The 22,112-nt window shown below is 45.6% G+C and overlaps 1 protein-coding gene across 2 annotated transcripts in view; it reads left to right on the top strand.

Annotated features, from left to right (window-relative positions):
- The first annotated feature begins 220 nt into the window (after nucleotides 1–220).
- NEURL1 (neuralized E3 ubiquitin protein ligase 1) overlaps nucleotides 221–22,112 on the top strand; it is a 282,729-nt gene continuing 260,837 nt past the window's right edge. For both annotated transcript variants that reach the window (XM_075131090.1, XM_048856167.2), the window contains exon 1: nucleotides 221–560. In XM_075131090.1, coding sequence (XP_074987191.1) covers nucleotides 485–560 — 76 coding nt within the window. In that variant the 5' untranslated portion in view covers nucleotides 221–484. The remainder of the gene's footprint in view (nucleotides 561–22,112) is intronic.

Genomic DNA, 22,112 nt, shown 5'->3' with positions numbered 1-22,112 from the left:
AAGCCAGGTGCGACCTGTGGGGCGAAGCGGGGGCGGGGGAGAGAAGCAGAGGCGCAAAGAGAGAGAAGCAGGGGAGGACTCGGAGGCTGAGCCGTAAAGGGCGGGGGGGGGGGGGGTTAGAACCAGAGTCTCCTCAGGAAGATCAGAGCCCCCCCCCACCCTCCCCCACCCCGCCCCATTGGAGCCAAGCAGGCAGCCGCTCCCTCCTCCGACACCCCCCCCCCCCCCCCCCCGCAGCCCCGGGAGCCAAGTAATCCCCATCGATGAGGAGGAGGAGGAGGAAGAGAAGACAAAAGGGGATTTCAGCTCTAAAGTGACAGCAAGGGAAAGGAGACGCCGCAGCCCAGGGAGAGAGAAGCTGAGGCAGAGCAGAGCGGCAGGTCCCCCGCAGGCACCCACCCGGCGGCAGGGCCCCAGGAAGGGGGAACCCGCCACGCACACACGCCCTCCAGCTGTTGGCTTGCTCTCTTCTGCCTTTGATGCCATGGGTAACAGCTTCTCCAGCATCCCTGCACTGCCCAGAGGCAACCAGAGCAGATTCCACAGGGTCCACCTGAAAGGTAGGGGTACCCCATCCTGCGTGACTGCGCCTAGGGAGGGGGCTATCTGTGGGGGCTGGCTGTGGAGCAAGAGGTTGCGTTGATTGTTAGTTTCTGTGCTACTGGTCTTTAAGCCCCCTTCCTCTTTCTTTAGTGAGTCTCACATTATGTCTTAGAGAGGCTCAGGGGGTAGGATCCCTCCCCCGCCTTGCCTGTCTCAGTGTGCACCTATTTGACAAACTCTCCCCCAGGGCATTAGTCCAGGAAGCCCAAGTGGGGTGGGGAGGGACACTTGTAGCTGAGACCATCTGGGTGCCAATGAACTTCCCAGAAGGTTAGACACTCAAGGCAATCAGCTTTCTCACCCCAATGACTAAAGGCATATCATTGATACGGCAACAATTCAGGCCCAATTTGCCATTTATATCACCATGCCCCTCCACACCTTCCCTTCATTCAGACAGGTATGGCCTTGTCGATGTCTTTTAATTCTCTATAGTGGGAATAATGATGAAGGATGGCTTAAAGAAAGTGAGGGGCAGCATGTTCGAGACACATGCTGTCTTTGTGGTTACCCAAGAAATGTAATGGGGGGGGGGATGGACCATCACCCCATTTTGGAGAACCAAAGGATATCTGGGGCTTCTATTCCAGTTTGAGCCAGGATTATTCTTCTTCCTCAGCCCCCACCATCATGTTAAAATCTCATTTCTGAGCTACATTTGTATGCTCCCAGGGCCATATCCAATGGGATGACTTGCATGAGTAAGGTGGTCAGGACTGGGGGTCAGTGGCATTAATTCTTTTCTATCTTTCCCCTCATGCTACCCTCTCAGAGCGCATAAGTCAGGGCAGAATCATGAATTGGCCCCTGAGTGTCCATATTTTCATATCCCAAGGCACTGAATGAAGTCAAGGGAGTATGTCAGAGACCCACCCATACAGAATGGATGCTGGAAGAAGGATGCGATTTCCATAGCCATTCTCTTAATCATTAAAACTTGTTGCTGCTTCCCCTCAGGCAATGTGCTAAAGAATTTGCTTTCAGTCTGTAAAATGGGGAAACTAGTGTTCACCCACTGTTCTACTGAGCTTTGAGCTCCACAGTTGAAAGGTGCTGTGGATTAATGATGATGATCATTATAGTTATTAAATAGGAGGATTTTCTGATACCTCCGTGAGAACTTAGATTCTTCCCCCACCCCCCAGTGGATAATTTGGAACAGTTGTTGCAGGAACTGAGGGCTATTGTCAAGGCTTTTTAAATGGGTTTGCTAGAAGATGTCCAAGAATGTTTACAGTCCTATGATGGACTGATGAGTCGATCAGAAATTCAGTGCAGACAATTGCTGTATTTAAAATGAGACTGGCAAGGAGAGGCCATTGATTCCGAAAGAATGACCAGTCATCCCCTACCAAGGCAAACATGAAAGCACCCACAATGCTGTAGTAGTTGATATGCAATTGTAAACTGCCAGGAAAGGTTTATCTTTAAGAGTAATGTGGTCAGCTGGAAATCTTTCTAGAGCAACCTTAAGCAGATAAGAATTTGTAAACTGTAGCCAGAAGGGACACTTGCCTTCTAATCCGTTATCATTAGCTTATCTGAGATTTCCAAGATGCTATTTATAAATCACTTGATTTGTTTCTTTCATGGCATGTTTTTATTTATTTATTTATTTATTTATTTATTTTCCATTTTAATTGGGTTGCCATCCACGCCAATGCAACAAGCAAAATTGTTCGCACTTTGTAATGTAACAGAGCAGTTAAAATAATTTTGATTTGAATAAAGAGTTAACAAGGCATTGCCATTGTTGTAAAAACCAAGCAACTGCCAGGGACAATATGTGCTTTTTTCTGTCTTTTCTGAAACAAGACAGCCTCAGGTCCTACATTTATATGCAGAATAAACAAGTCTGATCAGATCTGACAGGTTGCTGTAAAATGGTTTGGAGGCATAGCAGCAAAAAGTATGAATGTCACACTGTTTTGTTACATATCTGCTATTTAATGTTTTGGGAAACTTATTTTAATTGAAGGTACACTTCTCCCGCCCCTTCCCCCTCCACCCCCAACACTGGACTGAACATTTGAGTTTGTGAGGGACAGAAAGAGATAGCTGCTTTGGAAACCACATAGAGCTTTCAGCCACCAAATCAGCACAAAGCAGAGACAACTATATGACTGTAATGAGCTGTGCATAGTGGTTAAGAGATCTGAAGTTAGAGTTTTGAGGCCTTAAAGGTTCTGTTGTGCTTTGTAAAGATGGCATCTCCATACTCAGCGGATCTGCTCTCCACATGTGCTCAGAGTCAGATCTCCTGACTGAAGTAGTCAAAACTGACCTTTGTCTCTCTTTACTCCCATTAGCCCTCCAAACCCAACACGGCTATGAGAGAATGAGCCCTATTCTATTATTTTTTGTGGATCACCCACAGAATTGTTTGCTAAGTTTCTGGGCAGTTTCTGAGCAAACCTACTGAAGACCGACCATGAGGTTCTACAGCTGTCATTGCGGGCTGCCCTGATGTCCCTGAGGCCTGATTTGGCCAGCAGAACCTTTGCTATTGGTGATGGTGCACAATAAGGAAAAAACTCAGCTTGAGTCTCAGATGTCAGGTTTAATTTACAGTCCAGGGCAGCTAGAATAATCATCCCTTTACTTGCAAACTGAGTGCATTTGATGTGGTGCGTTTGTCAGACTGTGCCTGCAGCCCGGTCACTTTTCAGAGCAGAACCACACTTTAAAACCGCACCTGTCCTTCCCCGTCCCTGCCGCCCCAAGAGCTGATTGTTATTCTATGGAAACCACTCTGCAAGTGTCTCTGCTTTGGAATTATGGATGCCAGGACTGTGCATCACACCAGGAGTATATTTTATTATTATTGATTAACATTTATGTCTCAGTATTGCCTAGAGACCTCAGCCAGACAGAGCCCCATTATATCAGGCGCTGAATGAATACGCATGCGAAAACATGATGGTCCCCACCCCAAAGAGCTTACAATCTATAAACCATAAACTGAGACCAGACAGTTCATTTTAGTTACATTCTCAACTTGAATTTCAATTGAACTCCCTCCTCTTCCATGTAAACTAGTGCCCTCTTCTGCATTCATAATATCACTCCTAAAATAGTTGGCAGCAGTGAGTAGGCATGTTTATAGAATCTTTCAAAGTGGGAGATGTGGTCTAGTGATTAAAGCACAGGCCTGGAGTCAGGAAACTTGCATTCTGTTCCCATCTCTGCCACTGACTGGCTGAGTGACATTGAGCAAGTCACTTCATCTCTCTGTGGTATGTTTGGTCTGCTTCCTCTATCTGTAAAATAATGATAATCATGCCTGCCTCTTGGGGATGTTATGTGGCTTAATTCATTTATGTTTATCAAAGCGTTTGAGAGCATCAGGTGGAAGATGCTTTAGAAGCTCAAGGAATTATATTAGATCAGCCATAGATCTTAAAATGGGCTCTTACCTCTATGCTTGAGTCACTTTTCTTTTTCCCTTCCCTTTCCTGTGGATAATGATATGAACCTGTAAGGTACTGAGCACTTCCTTTTGAGTCAGTGGAAGATGAGGGCATCCAGAACCTGACCAGATCACCTTGCCTTGGATGTTGAGATCCCAAAACCACAGACAGTGATAGGAGGACCATTTTCCTTTGGGCGTGGGGTGGTGGAAAGCTAGAAGTGGGCTCAACTGCAGCATCCCAGCATGCTTTCCACTTGTAACCCAGCAGTGGTCCATACTCTGAGGACTTCCAAGGTGAGATAATATTGCCAGTGTGCTTCCCTAATGGAGGGCAAAGGATTATGCTCATCTGGTGACAATTTGTACTTGACACGGCCAGAAGAACAACAAGAAGCTATTACTGTCCATGAGAGTCATTCTTTGCTAGTCTCTCGTATGGTTGCTGTTAACTAACAAACCAGGTGTGTGTGGCTGTTTGAAAGAAAGCCGAGAGGAGAAACTCAAGCCATATCTACTCTCATAGTTTCTGCAGATGAAACAGACCTCTTAGACAGCCGATCCATTCTTGTGCCTAATGTGTGTTTATTAGTATTAGGGCCAGATTAACTTGAAATGTGCCAAAAGATAGGCCTCCACTACTTCTTGGAGGCATTTATTCCACAATCTAATACATCTCATTGGCTGCAACTTTTGCCTGATGTTCGTATTCAGTTTTCTCTTAATTTCATGCCCTTATTCCTAGTCATCACCTCCACCCCCTTCCCCATTGCTTTCCCTCCTCGCTGTTTGCACTTTTCAAATATCTGTAGACAGTTATCACATCCCTTAATTAGTTGCTTAGCCAGGCTAGACATTGAACTCTTTCTCCTCTCATTTGCAGGCTGTGCATCTTGTTGATTAGAGCTACTGTTTAGTGCCTAGATCCAAGATGGCATTAAATCCTTTTTGTCGGACAGCCTTGGCCAGCAGTTAGGGTAATGGACTATGACTCAAGGGACCTGGGTTTTATTCCTTTCTCTGCCATAGGCTCCTTGAGTGACCTTGGGCAAGTCACTTTCTCACACTATGCCTCAGTGTTCCCATCTGTAAAATGAGGCTTCTAGTGCTAAGCCACCTTTGTGGAGAGCTTTGAGATCTACAGATCAATAGCACTCTATAAATACTAAGTAGCATTCCTGTACCTCGTCATAAATCTGTTCCTCCAGTCACTGAGTCAGTTTTGCTGCTCTTCTCTGAACTCCTGACATGAGGATGGTTAGTGAGGGCTGGCACAATTTTTTGTTGTAGGTAACTGAACCTCCAGTAAGATGCATCAACTGTCTTATTGGGACATACCAATCATCCTGGTCATTTAGTATCCTGTTTCCAGCAGTGTCTAATTCCAGATGATTATTATTTATATTGCAGCAGCATCCGGAGGCACCAATCAGTATCGGAGCCCCATTGTGCTAGGTGCTATACATACATAAAGTGTTAAAGATGTTCCCTGCCCCAAAGAGCTTAAGGTTGATATTTAGGCTATGTCTACACTACAGCTTATGTTGGCAGAATTTATGTCATTCAGGGGGGTGAATAAACCACCCCCCTGAGTGACATAAGTTACACCGACATACGTGCCAGTGTGGACAGCGCTATGTTAGTTGGAGAGCTTCTCCCGTCAATATAGGTATACTCCTGGGGGAATTCTGTGCCGTTGCGCATGTGCAGAAGTTATGTCCCTGCAGATTTCTTTGCTTCCCTGCAGAAAAATGGCTTTCTGATGGGGAAGCAAAATAAGTCACAAGAGTGGTAATGGCCCAACTTGATGATCACTTTAGATAAGCTATTACCAGCAGGACAGTGGGGTGGGAGGAGGTATTGTTTCATGTTCTCTGTGTGTATATAAAGTCTGCTGCAGTTTCCACGGTAAGCATCCGATGAAGTGAGCTGTAGCTCACGAAAGCTCATGCTCAAATAAATTGGTTAGTCTCTAAGGTGCCACAAGTACTCCTTTTCTTTTTGCGAATACAGACTAACACGGCTGTTACTCTGAAAAGAGTGGTCATGCATCCCTCCCCAGCAGTATGTTTTTGGGTGCCTAGGGCAGCTGGCAGAGAGGTAAATCACTATGGGGCAGGGGGTAGGACTGGGAAAGACCCATCTGGTGGCTCCTTCCCTGTCAGGCTCAGCTGCTAGTCCCGGCTGGGCTGGGGAGGACAGGACTTCCTCTTCCCCTACATGGCATCTGGGGCAGGGTCAGACCCACCCTCAGAATTCTCCCCCGGCTGCAGGAAACTCTGTAAACTCTTTCCCCTCCATTTCCTGCATCTATTGCACCTCAGCTGCAGGGGGAGGGATCCCTGTAGAGGGAGCTTCTCCCCCAACCACCCAATCTGCATGCATCCAGATCCCCTCATACCTATACTCTCCCCCCAAGCCTCACCTCTCTGCACTCAGAACCTCCTCGATGAGCCCCACTTCTTCTGCACCTAGACCAGCCCGATGAGCCACCTGCACCCAGATCCCCACCTCACCGAGCCCCAACCAGCTGCACTTGGATCCCCACCCCACTGAGCCCCACTCCCCCAGCATCTGGACCCCCCACTCAGCCTCCCACACTCAGCCGCCCCGCTAAGCTCTATTCTCCCCACCCCCAGGCCTCCACCACTGGGCCCCAACCACCTTCAGCTGGACCCCCTGCAGAGTCCCATTACCATTGCACCTAGAACCCCTCAATAAGCAAGCCCCTGTGCATCCAGATCCCCTTCGCACCTGGATCTGCCACTGAGCTGCCTGCACCCAGATTGCCTCACACAGAACCCTCTCAACCCACACCTGGATCCCCCCACATGAACCCCTTCCACACTTGGATCCTCCCTTGCTGAGCCTGCCCACCCATTCCTGGTGCACCTGGCACAGAGGTGCAGGGCCCTGGGGCATTTCTGGGGCTGGCCCGGTCCTTGTGTTATGTCAGAGCTGGGTGCAACCAAACTGCTGAGTCCATGTCCTGGGGGAGGGGGGAAGCTGGACAGTGATCTCCCACCTCTGTGCAGCCAGTGGCCTGTGCTCCCCAATGCCATGCTGGAGCCTCCACATTTATTTGACAAATAAAATGTGCAGCATTTTAAAACATTGTGCACAGAATTTTTAATTTTTTTGGCGCAGAATGCCCTCAGGAGTAATCGGTCCTGCCGCATGCGGAGGTGGTTTTGTTATGCTGATGGAAGAGCTGTCTCCTGTTGCCTTAGAGCATCTTCACTAGACGTACTGCAGCACCATAGCTGCACCGATGCAGCTGTGCTTCTGCAGCACTGTAGGTGTAGACAAAGCCTAAGATTCTAACTCCTACAAGTAGTCCTTACTCACATGAGGAGTTCCAGTTGTTTTAGTGGGACTACTCAGGGTTTGCAAAATTATATTGCTTTACCTCTGCAGAGCACTGTATGAAACATTATTTCACCCTCATGGCACCCTTGTAATGCAGGTGTTGTTCTTACTCACATTTTACACAAGGGGATATTGAAACAGAGAAGTGCAGTGACTTGCCAAAGGTCACACAGTATTTATAACTCAGGAATTCCAAACCCTGGCTTCTAGCCACTGGAGAATGCTTCCTTTTAAAACCCTCAGAACACACCTAATTGTGCAACACTGTACTAAGGAGGTAGTAGATTTACTCCTTCTCCTGAAGTGTGAAGCTTGCTAGCACTAGTTATTTTATCCTAGCTTAGATAACTAGAGGCTAGTCCAAGCCAGACCAGTATATGTCCATTGACATATATCTATGGCATAGAAACTTTCCTATCCCTCACAGATATTTTTATGGATCTCAGAAGAAGAGAAGAATAAATATAGTAATCTGGTGGATGTAAGTGTCTCGGTAATGGTAGGCTATTGACAAAAATGAATATCCTGCTGTCAGCTCCATTTTCTGGGATCACTAGCTAAAACTAAATGGAAAACAAAGGACATTTGTGGCTGGTGGAAATTAGAACTAGGGCTATAGGAAGTGATCAGATACACAGAACATGCTGTGGGAAGAGGCTATGACTGGTGCCACTTTTAGAGCTAATAATTAGTTAAGAGATAATTAGTAAATCACTCCGATTTGGGGAGCCTGGATTAGAATTCTGGTCCTTCAGTTTGCCAAACACAGGCTGCTATCTCCTGAAAACTCATTTAGTTGGTATCATTAGCCCCCCTGTATGTCCCGTTGCTAGAGGGTGATAACACACGCATGCAGACATACTCTCACTTTCTACATTATTACAGGCAGTCCTATTGGAGTTTCCAAGGGATTGTCCCCTCAGGGAGGGAGAGGCTGGGGAGGGGGACGAAGGAGTTGGGGTGGCCTCCCAACACGTGTTGGTGATAATTGAGGAAGGGAACCTCAGTCCCATACTGGCAGATGTGTCTGAATGGACAGTTGGACCCTCTCGTAATGGTAGCACCTTGGACTAGCCCTCCCATGGTTGCATAGTAGCAGAGGGGCCAGCAGGAATTGATGCTGCTCTAAGTAGAATTAACTCCAGATGAAGTTCAGTATGGAAGTCCAAGGGCCCAGTGGAGGAAAATGCAGCAGAGAGAGAGAAACTGCTGCTGGTGAGGCTCCCAACCCAAATTCTCACAGAGCCCCAACCGCACAGAGCGCATCAGAGGGGATGGAATGGAGTCACAGGAGTACTCGTAAAGGACAACTGGCCTTTGTTACCAGGCTCCAATCACCTCCCTGGGTCAGTTATAACACAGATCATTTGGCCTCTAATTAGTTTGTTAAACTTTTCCAAAATCACATGGCTTAGCCCTATTAGGTAGGAGCTGGCCTCCTTCCGGTAAAGAAAATATTTCTTTCCTTTGCAATGTTCTTGCATGGATCTCAGTGTTCTTGGCATTTTTGAATGACTTTGTCTAGCAGCTTACAGTCCCTTCATCCTCTCACTGGAATGTATTGAACCTGGGAGAGGAAGATAGTGAGAGGGTGGCATTCTTCTCTTCCTCTCCCTAGATCCACCAAAACTGAGTCTTCTTTACTCACAGAAGGACGTAAATGCTCATTCTAGGCCCAGAGTCATTGGCTCAGAGACCACAGGGGGAGGCAATGCTCCTTCCCTAATCCTGGGAGCTGCTAGAGCCAGTTTGGACTTTGGGACAGGTTAGGGCAGCTCTGAGATCACCATGCAAACCCTATCCAAGCCAGTGGCCACAGGAAACCCAGATACCACAGTGACAGGAGTGGTGATAGAACCTACCCTGATGACATCCACTCTGTCAATTATCTCTTTAGAATGTCTCCACCCAGGTATATACAAGAAGGTGAGTTATCATGTTGTCATAAATATAAAGGGAAGGGTAACCACCTTTCTGTATACAGAACTATAAAATCCCTCCTGGCCAGAGGCAAAACCCTTTCTCCTGTAAAGGGTTAAGAAGCTAAGATAACCTTGCTGGCACCTGACCAAAATGACCAATGAGGAGACAAGATACTTTCAAAGCTGGATGGGGGGGAACAAAGGGTCAGTCTGTCTGTCTGTGTGACGCTTTTGCCGGGAACAGGTCAGGAATGCTCTTCAGAACTTCTGTTAAATTAGTAAGTAATCTAGCTAGAAATGCGTTAGATTTCCTTTTGTTTAAATGGCTGGTAAATAAGCTGTACTGCATGGAATATATATTCCTATTTTTGTGTCTTTTTGTAACTTAAGGTTTTGCCTAGAGGGTTTCTCTATGTTTTGAATCTGATTACCCTGTAAGGTATTTTCCATCCTGATTTTACAGAGGTGATTCTTTTACCTTTTCTTTAATTAAAATTCTTCTTTTAAGATCCTGATTGCTTTTTCATTGTTCTTAAGATCCAAGGGTTTGGGTCTGAGTTCACCTATGCAAATTGGTGAGGATTTTTATCAAGTCTTCCCCAGGAAAGGGGGTGTAGGGTTTGGGGGGATATTTTGCGGGGAAGACGTCTCCAAGTGGGCTCTTTCCCTGTTCTTTGTTTAACACGCTTGGTGGTGGCAGCATAGGATTCAAGGACAAGGCAAAGTTTGTACCTTGAGGAAGTTTTTAACCTAAGCTGGTAAGAATAAACTTAGGGGGTCTTTCATGCACGTCCCCACATCTGTACCCTAGAGTTCAGAGTGGGGAAGGAACCTTGACACATGTCAACACTTGAGGTCACATCTGGAATGTCCTAGGTCTGTAAAAACCACCAAGTTTACTTGGGGAGCAATCTAGATTGTGATGAACTTCATAATGCTAATGTCCACCATGTTCTCTGCTTGTTGGAATCAGAACTACTTCACCGTGGCTCCTGGGCCCTATAGTTTTAACAGTTAGAGGTGAGTGACTTTTAGCTTAAGTGTGCTTTTGGAGAGGGGGATGTGAGTTCTGTCCTCACTGTGTGACCTGAGTGACCACCGTGGGCAACCATGAAATATCTAGATGGCCACAGGTTTGTCACAATATTTTGCTTCCTAGATTACTGCTCATCTTGGAAAGCTTATGATGACAGCTCCACATCTGGGGAGGTTTCACATTCAGAAGCCTGGAAGCTTTTAAATATGGCAGCTGGTGCTCTTATCTGCCACTGTAATGAGCACGAACCTGCACAGTGCTGCCAGGTTGTTTTTAATAGTGCATACTGTTTCACTTAGAATGCATCACTTCATAGAATCATAGAATCATGGAATATCAGGGTTGGAAGGGACCTCAGGAGGTCATCTAGTCCAACCCCCTGCTCAAAGCAGGACCAATCCCCAACTAAATCATCCCAGCCAGGGCTTTGTCAAGCCTGACCTTAAAGACTTCTAAGGAAGGAGATTCCACCACCTCCCTAGGTAACGCATTCCAGTGTTTCACCACCCTCCTAGTGAAAAAGTTTTTCCTAATATCCAACCTAAACCTGCCCCACTGCAACTTGAGACCATTACTCCTTGTACAGTCATCTGCTACCATTGAGAACAGTCTAGATCCATCCTCTTTGGAATCCCCTTTCAGGTAGTTGAAAGCAGCTATCAAATCCCCCCTCATTCTTCTCTTCTGCAGACTAAACAATCCCAGTTCCCTCAGCCTCTCCCCATAAGTCATGTGTTCCAGTCCTCTAATCATTTTTGTTGCCCTTCACAGGATGTTTTCCAATTTTTCCACATCCTTCTTGTGGTGTGGGGCCCAAAACTGGACACAGTACTCCAGGTGAGGCCTCACCAATGTCAAATAGAGGGGAACGATCACGTCCCTCGATCTGCTGGCAATGCCCCGACGTATACATCCCAAAATGCCATCGGCCTTCTTGGCAACAAGGGCACACTGTTGACTCATATCCAACTTCTCATCCACTGTAACCCCTAGGTCCTTTTCTGCAGAACTGCTGCCCAGCCATTTGGTCCCTAGTCTGTAGCGGTGCATGAGATTCTTCCATCCTAAGTGCAGGACTCTGCACTTGTCCTTGTTGAACCTCATCAGATTTCTTTTGGCCCAATCCTCTAATTTGTCTAGGGCCCTCTGTATCCTATCCCTACCCTCCAGCGTATCTATCTCTTCTCCCAGTTTAGTGTTATCTGCGAACTTGCTGAGGGTGCAATCCATAGCATCCTCCAGATCATTAATGAAGGTATTGAACAAAACCGGCCCGAGGACCAACCCTTGGGGCACTCCACTTGATACTGGCTGCCAACTAGACATGGAGCCATTGATCACTACCCGTTGAGCCCGACAATCTAGCCAGCTTGCTATCCACATTATAGTCCATTCATCCAGCCTAAATTCTTTAACTTGCTGGCAAGAATACTGTGGGAGACCGTGTCAAAAGCTTTGCTAAAGTCAAGGAACAACACATCCACTGCTTTCCCCTCATCCACAGAGCCAGTTATCTCATCATAGAAGGCAATTAGTTTAGTTAGGCATGACTTTCCCTTGGTGAATCCATGCTGACTGTTCCTGATCACTTTCCTCTCCTCTAAGTCCTTCAGAATTGATTCCATGAGGACCTGCTCCATGATTTTTCCAGGGACTGAGGTGAGGCTGACTGGCCTGTAGTTCCCAGGATCCTCCTTCTTCCCTTTTTTAAAGATGGGCACTACATTAGCCTTTTTCCAGTTGTCCGGGACCTCCCCCGATCGGCATGAGTTTTCAAAGATAATGCCCAATGGCTCTGCAATCACATCCGCCAACTCCTTTAGCACTCTCGGATGCAGCGCATCCGGCCGCATGGACTTGTGCTCGTCCAGCTTTTCTAAATAGTCTCAAAGCACTTCTTTCTCCGGAGAGGACTGGTCACCTCCTCCCCGTGCTGTGCTGCCCAGTGCAGCAGTCTGGGAGCTGACCTTGTTCGTGAAGACAGAGGCAAAAAGAGCATTGAGTACATTAGCTTTTTCCACATCCTCTGTCACTAGATTGCCTCTCCCTCATTCAGTAAGGGGCCCACACTTTCCTTGACTTTCTTCTTGTTGCTAACATACCTGAAGAAACCCTTCTTGTTACTCTTAACATCTCTTGCTAGCTGCAACTCCAGGTGTGATTTGGCTTTCCTGATTTCACTCCTGCATGTCCGAGCAATATTTTTATACTCTTCCCTGGTCATTCGTCCAACCTTCCACTTCTTGTAAACTTCTTTTTTGTGTTTAAGATCAGCAAGGATTTCACTGTTAAGCCAAGCTGGTCGTCTGCCATATTTACTATTCTTTCTACACATCGGGATAGTTTGTCCCTGTAACCTCAATAAGGATTCTTTAAAATACAGCCAGCTCTCCTGCACTCCTTTCCCCCTCATGTTATTCTCCCAGGGGATCCTGCCCATCTGTTCCCTGAGGTTGTCAAAGTCTGCTTTTCTGAAGTCCAGGGTCCGTATTCTGCTGCTCTCCTTTCTTCCCTGTGTCAGGATTTGTAGTGTTTGCCAAGATCCCTATAATTTCAAGACAGGCTAAACTGGAGCAAACTGGGTACCCACATATGGTTACTGGTATCCCTGAAAAACCAAATCTATTTCTGAGCTTTTTCTTTTTTTGAAGCAAAAAAGAATTTTATTTGCATAACACACTTACAAAAAATCACCAAAAAGAATAAAACAAAACTATGCAACAAAACAAAAGCAAACGCAATGTATAACACAGCAGCCTTCAGGGGAGAGAAGTGTTCAGGCTTGCCTGGGCCCAGAGCGGTGGGCTTCCTCGACACTCATGGTCTTCCACCCTCCTGAGTTACCTGGTGGCCTAGAGCAGTGGGGCTTCCTTGACACTCATGGTCTTCCACCCCCTCGAGTTACTTAGTGCCACGCCCAGTGTCATAGACTATTCCTCTCCTAAGAGTGCCCGACAAGATGGGCAAGGCTGCGGGGTGTGCAGTTTGGGGGAGGGGGGGGACGTACACCCACATGTGATAGGACCCCTCCTAGGTGATGGTGATGATGGTATCCACAGCAACAATGGCTGGGGCTGGGGTCTCTCGCTCTTCCCCTCAATCAAAGGGTCAGACGGAGGGAACCGGATGGAGTCACTGAGCAGAGAACCTCGGACAGCGGCCACTGCTCCTCGAAGGCGTCAAGGGAGTCGGTGGACGCCGCCCAGAGGAACTCCGCCCGGATACGTGAATGTATTGAGGATCGGAAAACGGTCCTACAGTCGCAGGAAGCTTCACTGGCCAACCTCCTCTCTCTGGTTTTATAGATGGCTGTTTTAGCTAGGGCTAGGAGGAGGTTATCCAGGAGATCCCGCGACTTTGTGGGGCCACGGATGGGGAGTGTGTAAATAAAAAGGTGAGGGGAAAAGTGCAGCCAAAAGCATAATAAAATATTTGTGAGGAGCCAGAAAAGGGGCTGCAGCCTGGCACACTCTAAATATACATGTGCCAGGGTTTCCCTCACGTTGCAAAAAGGGCAAGTATCTGGGATGGGGCTGAACCGCGTCAAAAACACGCCCGTGCTTACAGCTCCGTGAAGGAGCCGCCAACTAATGTCCCCGACGGGCCTCGGGACCAAGGTGGAATACAGGCTGGCCCACCGGGGCTGCTCACCCTCCAAAGGTGGCAGGAGGTCCCACCACTTTGTATCGGGGCGGGACACCAGCGTGAGGACGTGAAGGGTGTGAAGCGTGAGTGTGTATAGATGTTTCCTTGGCGCGGTTTGAAAGCTGACCGTCTGCAGTTCGTGCAGCCGGCTCGCAGTGAAAGGGTGAGGGGTTTGTTGGGATCTACGGGGTAGGGGCCCACTGAGCTAGCTGGAAGAGAGAAGGGCCCAGAATACCTGTTCCTTGATAATGTGTGATGGAGTGTGCTCCACACACACCCTGAAGGGGTTAAAGTAGGCCAGATGGGCCAATTTACCTATTAGATTGCAAGATGGGGGATAATTAGGCTGAGAGGAGAACCTTAATTAAGGGAAGCTCGGCTGTGAAGGAAGAGGCTGGGTTTCCTATAGAATCAAGGAGCTAGTAGCAGAAAGGGGGCTCCTGGTATGCTCCCTGGAATGAGGGAAAGGAAGGGATTTGAACCCAAGAGGGAGGGTTTGTCTAGCAGACCCAGGAGACAGGGGTTTAGCTAGAAGGGTGGTAAATGTGAGCTTGGGATGGGCAAGGTAGGAAGGATTATGCTAGTACAGACATTGGCTGCTGGAGATAGGGCCCTTGGACTGGAACCCAGAGTAGAGGCAGGCCTGGGTTCCCCTACTAATCACTGAGTGAGTGACACAATCTGGGTAGTCAACTTGAAGACTGTCAGAGTCCGTTTGTGCTAGCCACTGAGGGAGTGGCCTTGCCAGGGCAGTGGAGTTAAGGACTGTCTGGAATGTGTAGAAGTCTGTGATAGCACCCTGGAAGGGAGAACTCTTGTGACTTGGCTGGAGGGCTAAACCATGAAGATGAGGCCTGGCGACTCCTGAGGAGCAAGAGAGAGGCTGCAGAGTGAGACAATGGACTGAGGAACTGCAAGAAAGAGGGCGTTGGGCCTAAAGAGCTCATTCCTAGAGCAGCCAGAAGGAGGTACCCCCTCGTGGTGAGTGGAGGCCCCCATGACATAGTGCCTTTCCAAACATGGTGGTTCTAAGATTAATTTTATCCCAACATTGTCTAGGTATTCAGCTCTGTGCTCTAAACTGAAGAAACCCATAGCATGTAATGGGATTTTCTTTGAAAGGTAGAAGTTCTAAAGAACTTAGGCCCAGATCCTCAAAGGTGTTTAGGCACCTAATGATGTTTTCAACAAGAGGTAGGTGCCTAAATCTCTGCAGCAGTCCAGCCATGTTTTGGACCGCCCTCAGCGCAGCGTGTTTTCTAGATCTAGTCTTACTATGTTGAATTAAATCCCACCGCTGCAAGGTATAATAATTACTATAAAGCTTCATCTTCTGGCCATGCCCAAGTGTTTCTAACCAATAGAAACACAGCAACCCACGGACTCTAGTTTAGCCCAGGTGTATATATTGTGAGTTAACTAACCTCGTAGTTACTAGCTTAAAATAGACCACTGTGCTAAGCATGTCTTGAGCAATTCTTACAGTCACACTTTCCTGAGTGATAGGGCTCAGAATGAGCAAAGTAAAGACTTCAAGGTCACCCACATGTTCGGAGTAGTAGTCTTCCCAAGTGTGAACCTGTTTTGGTTTCTAATAATATGGATCACTAATGAATTTCTTGCTTATTTCAATCACTTCTGCTCTCCCCTGCTTTAAAGTTATGAGCCACTGTATGCATTCCAATAAAGAGACCTAACCAATCCTGTATTTCCAGAAGATATAACTTCTGCCCAAAAATAAATAAAATAGTCTGGTCATCGTTCTTGGTACTTATATAGTGCTTTATGTTGTCAAAGTGTGTCACAAGCATAAGTAATGTCCTGTGGGGTGAGTATTGTTAGGGGAGGAAGGTTGATCTAGTGGTTAAAGCACAGGGCTATAAGTCAGGAGACCTGGGCTCTATTTCCAGCATTGCTGCAGACTGACCTTTGGCAGGTTGCTTAACCTCTCTGTGACTGTTTTGCTGTCTGTGGAATGGGGATAGTAATTGTTATATGTCATGGTGGCCTGGGAGACTAAAGTCACTGACATTTTCCAACGTCCTTCAATGGCGGGTGCAACCCAAATACAAAGTATTCTCTTCATTGGTATATTTTCCTATAGCTGCTGAACTTGTGTGTAACTAGCACCTATAAATCTGATTGACGAATGCTTTTTTTTTTTTTAAGCTTACTCATAGGTGTCACGCAAGTGACTACATTGTACTACACCGCTAGAATTTTAAGTGTTCAACACCAACAGTCGGGGCTGGATTGTCAGAAGAGTTCAGCTCCTATTTAGGCACAAAATTAAGCGGCCAGTTTTTTTTTTAAAAAAGCAATGCATGTTGGGTGCTGAGTGCCTTTGCAAAGCTGGAAGCAACACAGTGGGAGCTGCTGGATGTTGAGCACTTGCAAATTTGGCTCTTCTCTAGCTGCCTATAAAGGAAACTGAGTTCATCTGGAAATCTGGCCCCAATTGTGGGTGCTGAGCTTTTTTCAAAAATTGGCCTACAGTGCATTTCATCCAAGGATTTCAATGCACTTTGTAAAGATAGGTATAATCTCCATTTTATAGATGGAGAAACTGAGGCACGGAGCGGTTAAGTGACTTACCTGGGGTCACAGAGCAGGTCTGTGATACAAATCAGGGATAGGACCCAGATTTCCCCAGTTACAGTTATCCTGCTTTTCTGTGTATAAATATCCTGAAAATAATAGATTTTCTTCTCAACACCCGTTCTTTAAAGCTGTAGCTCACACTCTGACCCTTTCAGAAGAAACCTAATCATATTATGCTTGATGCTTTCTAATTTACATTGACTTCCCATATGTCAACGTACAATTTAAAAACCCCACTGATCGTCTTTTATCCTCTGTTAGGCATAAGCTCTGCTTGATTTCCCTTTAATTGCTACTCAAGTGGAGATGTGCCTGAGTTGCATGCTCTGATGCTCATCCACACCCTCTAATGTAAAGATTAGTATTAGAGTCTTAGCTTGCTAGCAGACAGGCTTTTGCCAGTTAAGCCAAGCAGCCGTAGAACCAGAATCTATTTACAATCCAGATTCCAATGCTGTTCATCAGAAGATCAGTTCCATCTCCTTAAATCATATCTGTTTAATTTATCATTTAATTGTATTTGTATTAATCTGGATTTCTGTTATTTGAGCAGCTGGTGCCATTTTATTTTTTTGTATGTATTCTACAATGTCACTTTGGTGTCCCCCTCCCCCCTCTTCCATGAAGAAGGCTTTTAACCTTAAGAATATTTAATTTAAGTTTAAAGATGTAGAAGTTTGGGGAAGGGATGTTGAATAGTGGTTACAGCAGAGCCTTGGGACTCAGAACACCTGGGTTCTGTTCTCAGCTTTGCCCCTGATTTGTGTTACCTTAGTCAGTCTGCATATTTTCACAAGAAAGTAACTGAAGCCTGATTCATGGAGATATGGCTATGAACCATGCAGTGTAGTTTGCTTGCACTTTATAGCCCTAACTTTAAAAACACATTCTCTTTTAAATTCTTGGGACCAAGGTGCACGGACCGAGCTGCCTGGGGGCCCAGGCCTGAGATGGCGTAGAAATAACAAGAGAACAAGCAAAGAAAAAGTGGGGCCATTAAGCATTTGATATGGTTCCACATGGGGAATTATTAGCTAAATTGGAAAAGATGGGGATTAACATGAAAATTGAAAGGTGGATAAGGAACTGGTTAAAGGGGAGACTACAACGGGTCACACTGAAAGGTGAACTGTCAGACTGGAAGGAAGTTACTAGTGGAGTTCCTCAGGGATTGGTTTTGGGACCAATCTTATTTAATCTTTTTATTACTGACCTTGGCACAAAAAGCGGGAATGTGCGAATAAAGTTTGCGGGTGACACAAAGCTGGGAGGTATTGCCAATACAGAGAAGGAGCGGGATATCATACAGGAAGATCTGGATGACCTTGTAAACTGGAGTAAGAGTAATAGGATGAAATCTAACAGTGAAAAGTGCAAGGTCATCCATTTAGGGATTAATAGCAAGAATTTTGGTTATAAGCTAGGGATGCATCACTTGGAAGTAACAGAGGAGGAGAAGGATCTCTGAGTATTGGTTGATCACAGGATGACTATGAGCCGCCAATGTGATATGGCTGTGAAAAAAGCGAATGTGGTCTTGGGATGCATCAGGCGAGGTATTTCCAGTAGAGATAAGGAGGTGTTAGTACCATTATACAAGGCACTGGTGAGACCTCATCTGGAATGTTGTGTGCAGTTCTGGTCTCCCATGTTTAAGAAGGATGAATTCAAACTGGAACAGGTACAGAGAAGGGCTACTAGGATGATCCGAGGAATGGAAAACCTGTCTTATGAAAGGAGATTCAAAGAGCTTGGCTTGTTTAGCCTAACCAAAAGAAGGCTGAGGTGAGATAGAGAGCAATCATATAAATATCAGAGGGATAAATACCATGGAGGGAGAAGAATTATTTAAGCTCAGTACCAATGTGAACACAAGAACAAATGGATATAAACTGGCCATCAGGAAGTTTAGACTTGAAATTAGATGAAGGTTTCTAACCATCAGAGGAGTGAAGTTCTGGAACAGCCTTCCAAGGGAAGCAGTGGGGGCAAATGACATATCTGGCTTCAAGACAAAGCTTGATAAGTTTATGGAGGAGATGATATGATGGGATAGCCTAATTTTGGCATTTAATCGATCTTTGACTACTAGCAGTAGATATGCCCAATGGCCTGTGATGGGATGTTAGATGGGGTGGGATCTGAGTTACTACAGAGAATTCTTTCCTGGGTGTCTGGCTGGTGAGTCTTGCCCACATGCTCAGGGTTTAGCTGATCGCCATATTTGGGGTCGGGAAGGAATTTTCCTCCAGGGCAGATTGGCAGAGGCCCTGGGGGTTTTTCACCTTCCTCTGCAGTGTGGGGCACAGGTCACTTGCTGGAGGATTCTCTGCACCATGAAGTCTTTAAACCACAATTTGAGGACTTCAGTAGCTCAGACATAGGTTAGGGGTTTGTTACAGGAGTGGGTTGGTGAGATTCTGTGGCCTGCGTTATGCAGGAAGTCAGACTAGACGATCATAATGGTCCCTTCTGACCTTAAAGTCTATGACTCTATGAAGTCACTTGAACTGACAGGCTAGGGACTGACCTTATGCAAAGGATAATTGTGCTCCACTAATTTATTAGAACTCTTTGAACATGTCAGCAAAATAGTGGATAAAGAAAAACTGGCTGATTTAATTTACTTGGTCTTTCAGATCACAAAAGGCTATTAAGAAAATGAAATAGTCATGTGGTGCTATTTAAAGTGTAGTATAGTGAATTAATATGGAAAATATCATGATGCCATTATACAAAACAATGGTTATCCTCAGCTGGGACAGTGTGTAGAATTCCAATCACCTGATCTAAAGTGGATACGGTAGAAATAGATCTGAGACAGGCGATGAAAATTATTATACTCATGAGGAGAGTTCCATATAGGAAGACTGAAAGATTGGCACTGTCCCTTTAAGAAAGGTGCTCAATAAGACAGGGCATGATACAAGTATACAAAATAATGAATAGGGTAGAGAAGGTGATCTGGGTGCTTCTATTCACCCTTTTTCATAATATAAGGACAAGGGACAAGTCAATGAATTTGAAAGGCAGATAAATTAAAACCATAAGTGGAAATGTTTTTTCTGTGGAATGCATAATCCAGGGGTAGTCAATAGGTGAATGCAGGCAAACTCCAGACCACCAGATGCTTTTGAATGGATCCTGAAATCTTTTTATTTTACTTATTTATTGTTTAATTTCTCTGGAGTCTGGACCTTGACTATACCTTGGCCAAGCAATTTGGACTTTGACAAAAAATAGACTATCCCGGCATAGTTCACCTGTGGAATTCCTTGCCACAGATATTGAGGCCAAGAGCTAAGTGGGATTCAGAACTTAATTGGACATTTAGGTGCCTATTGATAATCTACAGTTACAAGCAGCAGGATTTAACAAAAGACACCTCCCCTCAAATATGGAAGGGATATAAGCCCTCATGGTTTAGAGCATAAGGTAACTTCTAACCAATAGGGTTGAGAAGAATAACCTACCCATAAGAAAAGTTTTCCATAACTGTCAATTCGTATACCTTCCTCTGAAGCAGCTGGTACTGGCCAGTGCCAGAGATGGGATAGTGGACTTGATGGACTGCTGAGCTCACCTTGGATGGCAATTCCTACATTCCTGTCCGCTCTCCATGCCTCATTGAATGTATCTGTTTAATAATACTTAGCAGTGGTAAGGTTGAATTATAAAGCAGCAGAAGGCTCTCCATATTTGAGGCTGCAACCAGCTTCTATTATAAAACCCTATTGTAGGTGGGGGATGAGAGGAGAACCTTATACTTCTGGTTCCAATTTGGCCGGTATTAGCTGTTGTGGGAAGTTGTTACTGCTGGATGTCCCTTGGCCTTCATAAAGTGAGATGGTGCTTTTACGCCATTCTCTATTGGACAGTTATCCCAGGTCACTTCCGGCACTCATTGGCCGTCTCAAGAGAAGCCAAGGATCAACTAGCCCATTGATTGGACAGTTAATTCAGGGAAGCCCTATGGCCTGTGTTATACAGGAGGTTAGGCCAGATAGTTACAATGGTCTCTCCATGAATTGCAGAGACTGACCTCACAGCAAAATAGGTGGGTAGTGTAAGGAGGAAACTCTTGCTGACCATGCTGTACTTCTCTTGTGGCTGAGCAGAGAATGTCAGTCTCCAGTTGTCCGCCGAGCACCTTTGACCAGCATGAAATCCCCTAGAAGAAATTAAAAATATGGGGTGGCAAGAGGGATTGAAGGTAGGCTCCAGCTTTGGAAGTGCTAATACCAAATCCATTATTAATAAATGTGTTAAGAAAAAAAAACTGCATTGAAAATGCTGCTGTGATGCAGGAAAGCGGCATACAGAATTAAAATTTCATATTCACCGGCATCTTATGATAAAGGTTTCATGATACATACCCAGTAATGCTGCTAAAAATAGTCTTGTTATCTAATCTTCCAACCAAGAATATGACAGAAGATCACGCGTAGGAAAACCGTTCAATGTCGCTTTTAGCTATTTTCCCCCACTGCTTTCCTAGCCTGCACGAGAGCATTATTGCTGTGCCCCTCGTAATTCATATGGAGGCAGTGTTGTTCAAAAGTAGAGAATGTCCGTGGAGGGGAGTTCAGCTAAAACACAGAAGATTTATGACTCCGCTTAGGGCCATTTAGGAAAGGGGATGAGGAACTTAATGCTAAATTTGTAGTCTAACAGCATTTTTCTGCGTGTGGCAAGAACATCAGTATGCCACATATATTATGCCACATACAGAGCAAGGGTTATGTTAACTAAATACTTTAAATACTTGACTGTGGAGAGAGCCAATTTCCTAAGAAATAACAGAGACCTAATGCCTTATGGGCCAGGTCTGCACCTATTTAGAACCTGGTCCAAACTCACTGAAGTCAATGGAAAGATTCCCAGTGGGCTTTGGATCAGACCTCTAACCATTGTGAAACTCCATTGGCTTTGTTAGGTATTGTCAGAGCAGAATTTGGCCTTTTTTATGCATTGCTGATCTAATGGAGGGCCTCTATTGTCCAAAACTCCCATTGACTCCAGTGGGTGTTAACAGATTCTCTAGCCATCACATATGTAACATATGTAATCCTTGAGTCTAATCTAATTGCATCTATCTAGGCATTTAACTTACTAAATGTGTAAGCACATATTTATTCCTCCTTCCACCACATGCTCTGGGTTGGGAGTAAGGAAATAACCCAGAATGCAAAAATTTAATAAAATTATATATACAGTTTCTAGAAACTGGAAAATAGTGAGTTGGATTTGGTTGTTCCATATGTAGATCCACCAGAGCAATAACTAAACAGTCTTATTAGGTGAACTAAAGTCATGCTGATGGGGATGTTTTTATGATATTTAGACACCTATCCACTGGGAACGGGTCACTTCCATATAAGGCACCTACCTAACAGATATCTGCTGCTTATGGTTGATTTCCAGTCACTACCAGTGTTGGCTGGATTCATACCAGCAACATAGAGGGGAAAGGTTCCCTCTTTCGTTACTAATCTTGGCATCATCCAAATCTCCTCCAACAAAAGCA

This window comes from Caretta caretta, chromosome 7, assembly GCF_965140235.1.
Source record: "Caretta caretta isolate rCarCar2 chromosome 7, rCarCar1.hap1, whole genome shotgun sequence".
Taxonomy (NCBI): domain Eukaryota; kingdom Metazoa; phylum Chordata; order Testudines; family Cheloniidae; genus Caretta; species Caretta caretta.
The sequence above is the reverse complement of the archived record's forward strand: the minus strand, read 5'-3'. Positions and strand labels throughout refer to the sequence as shown.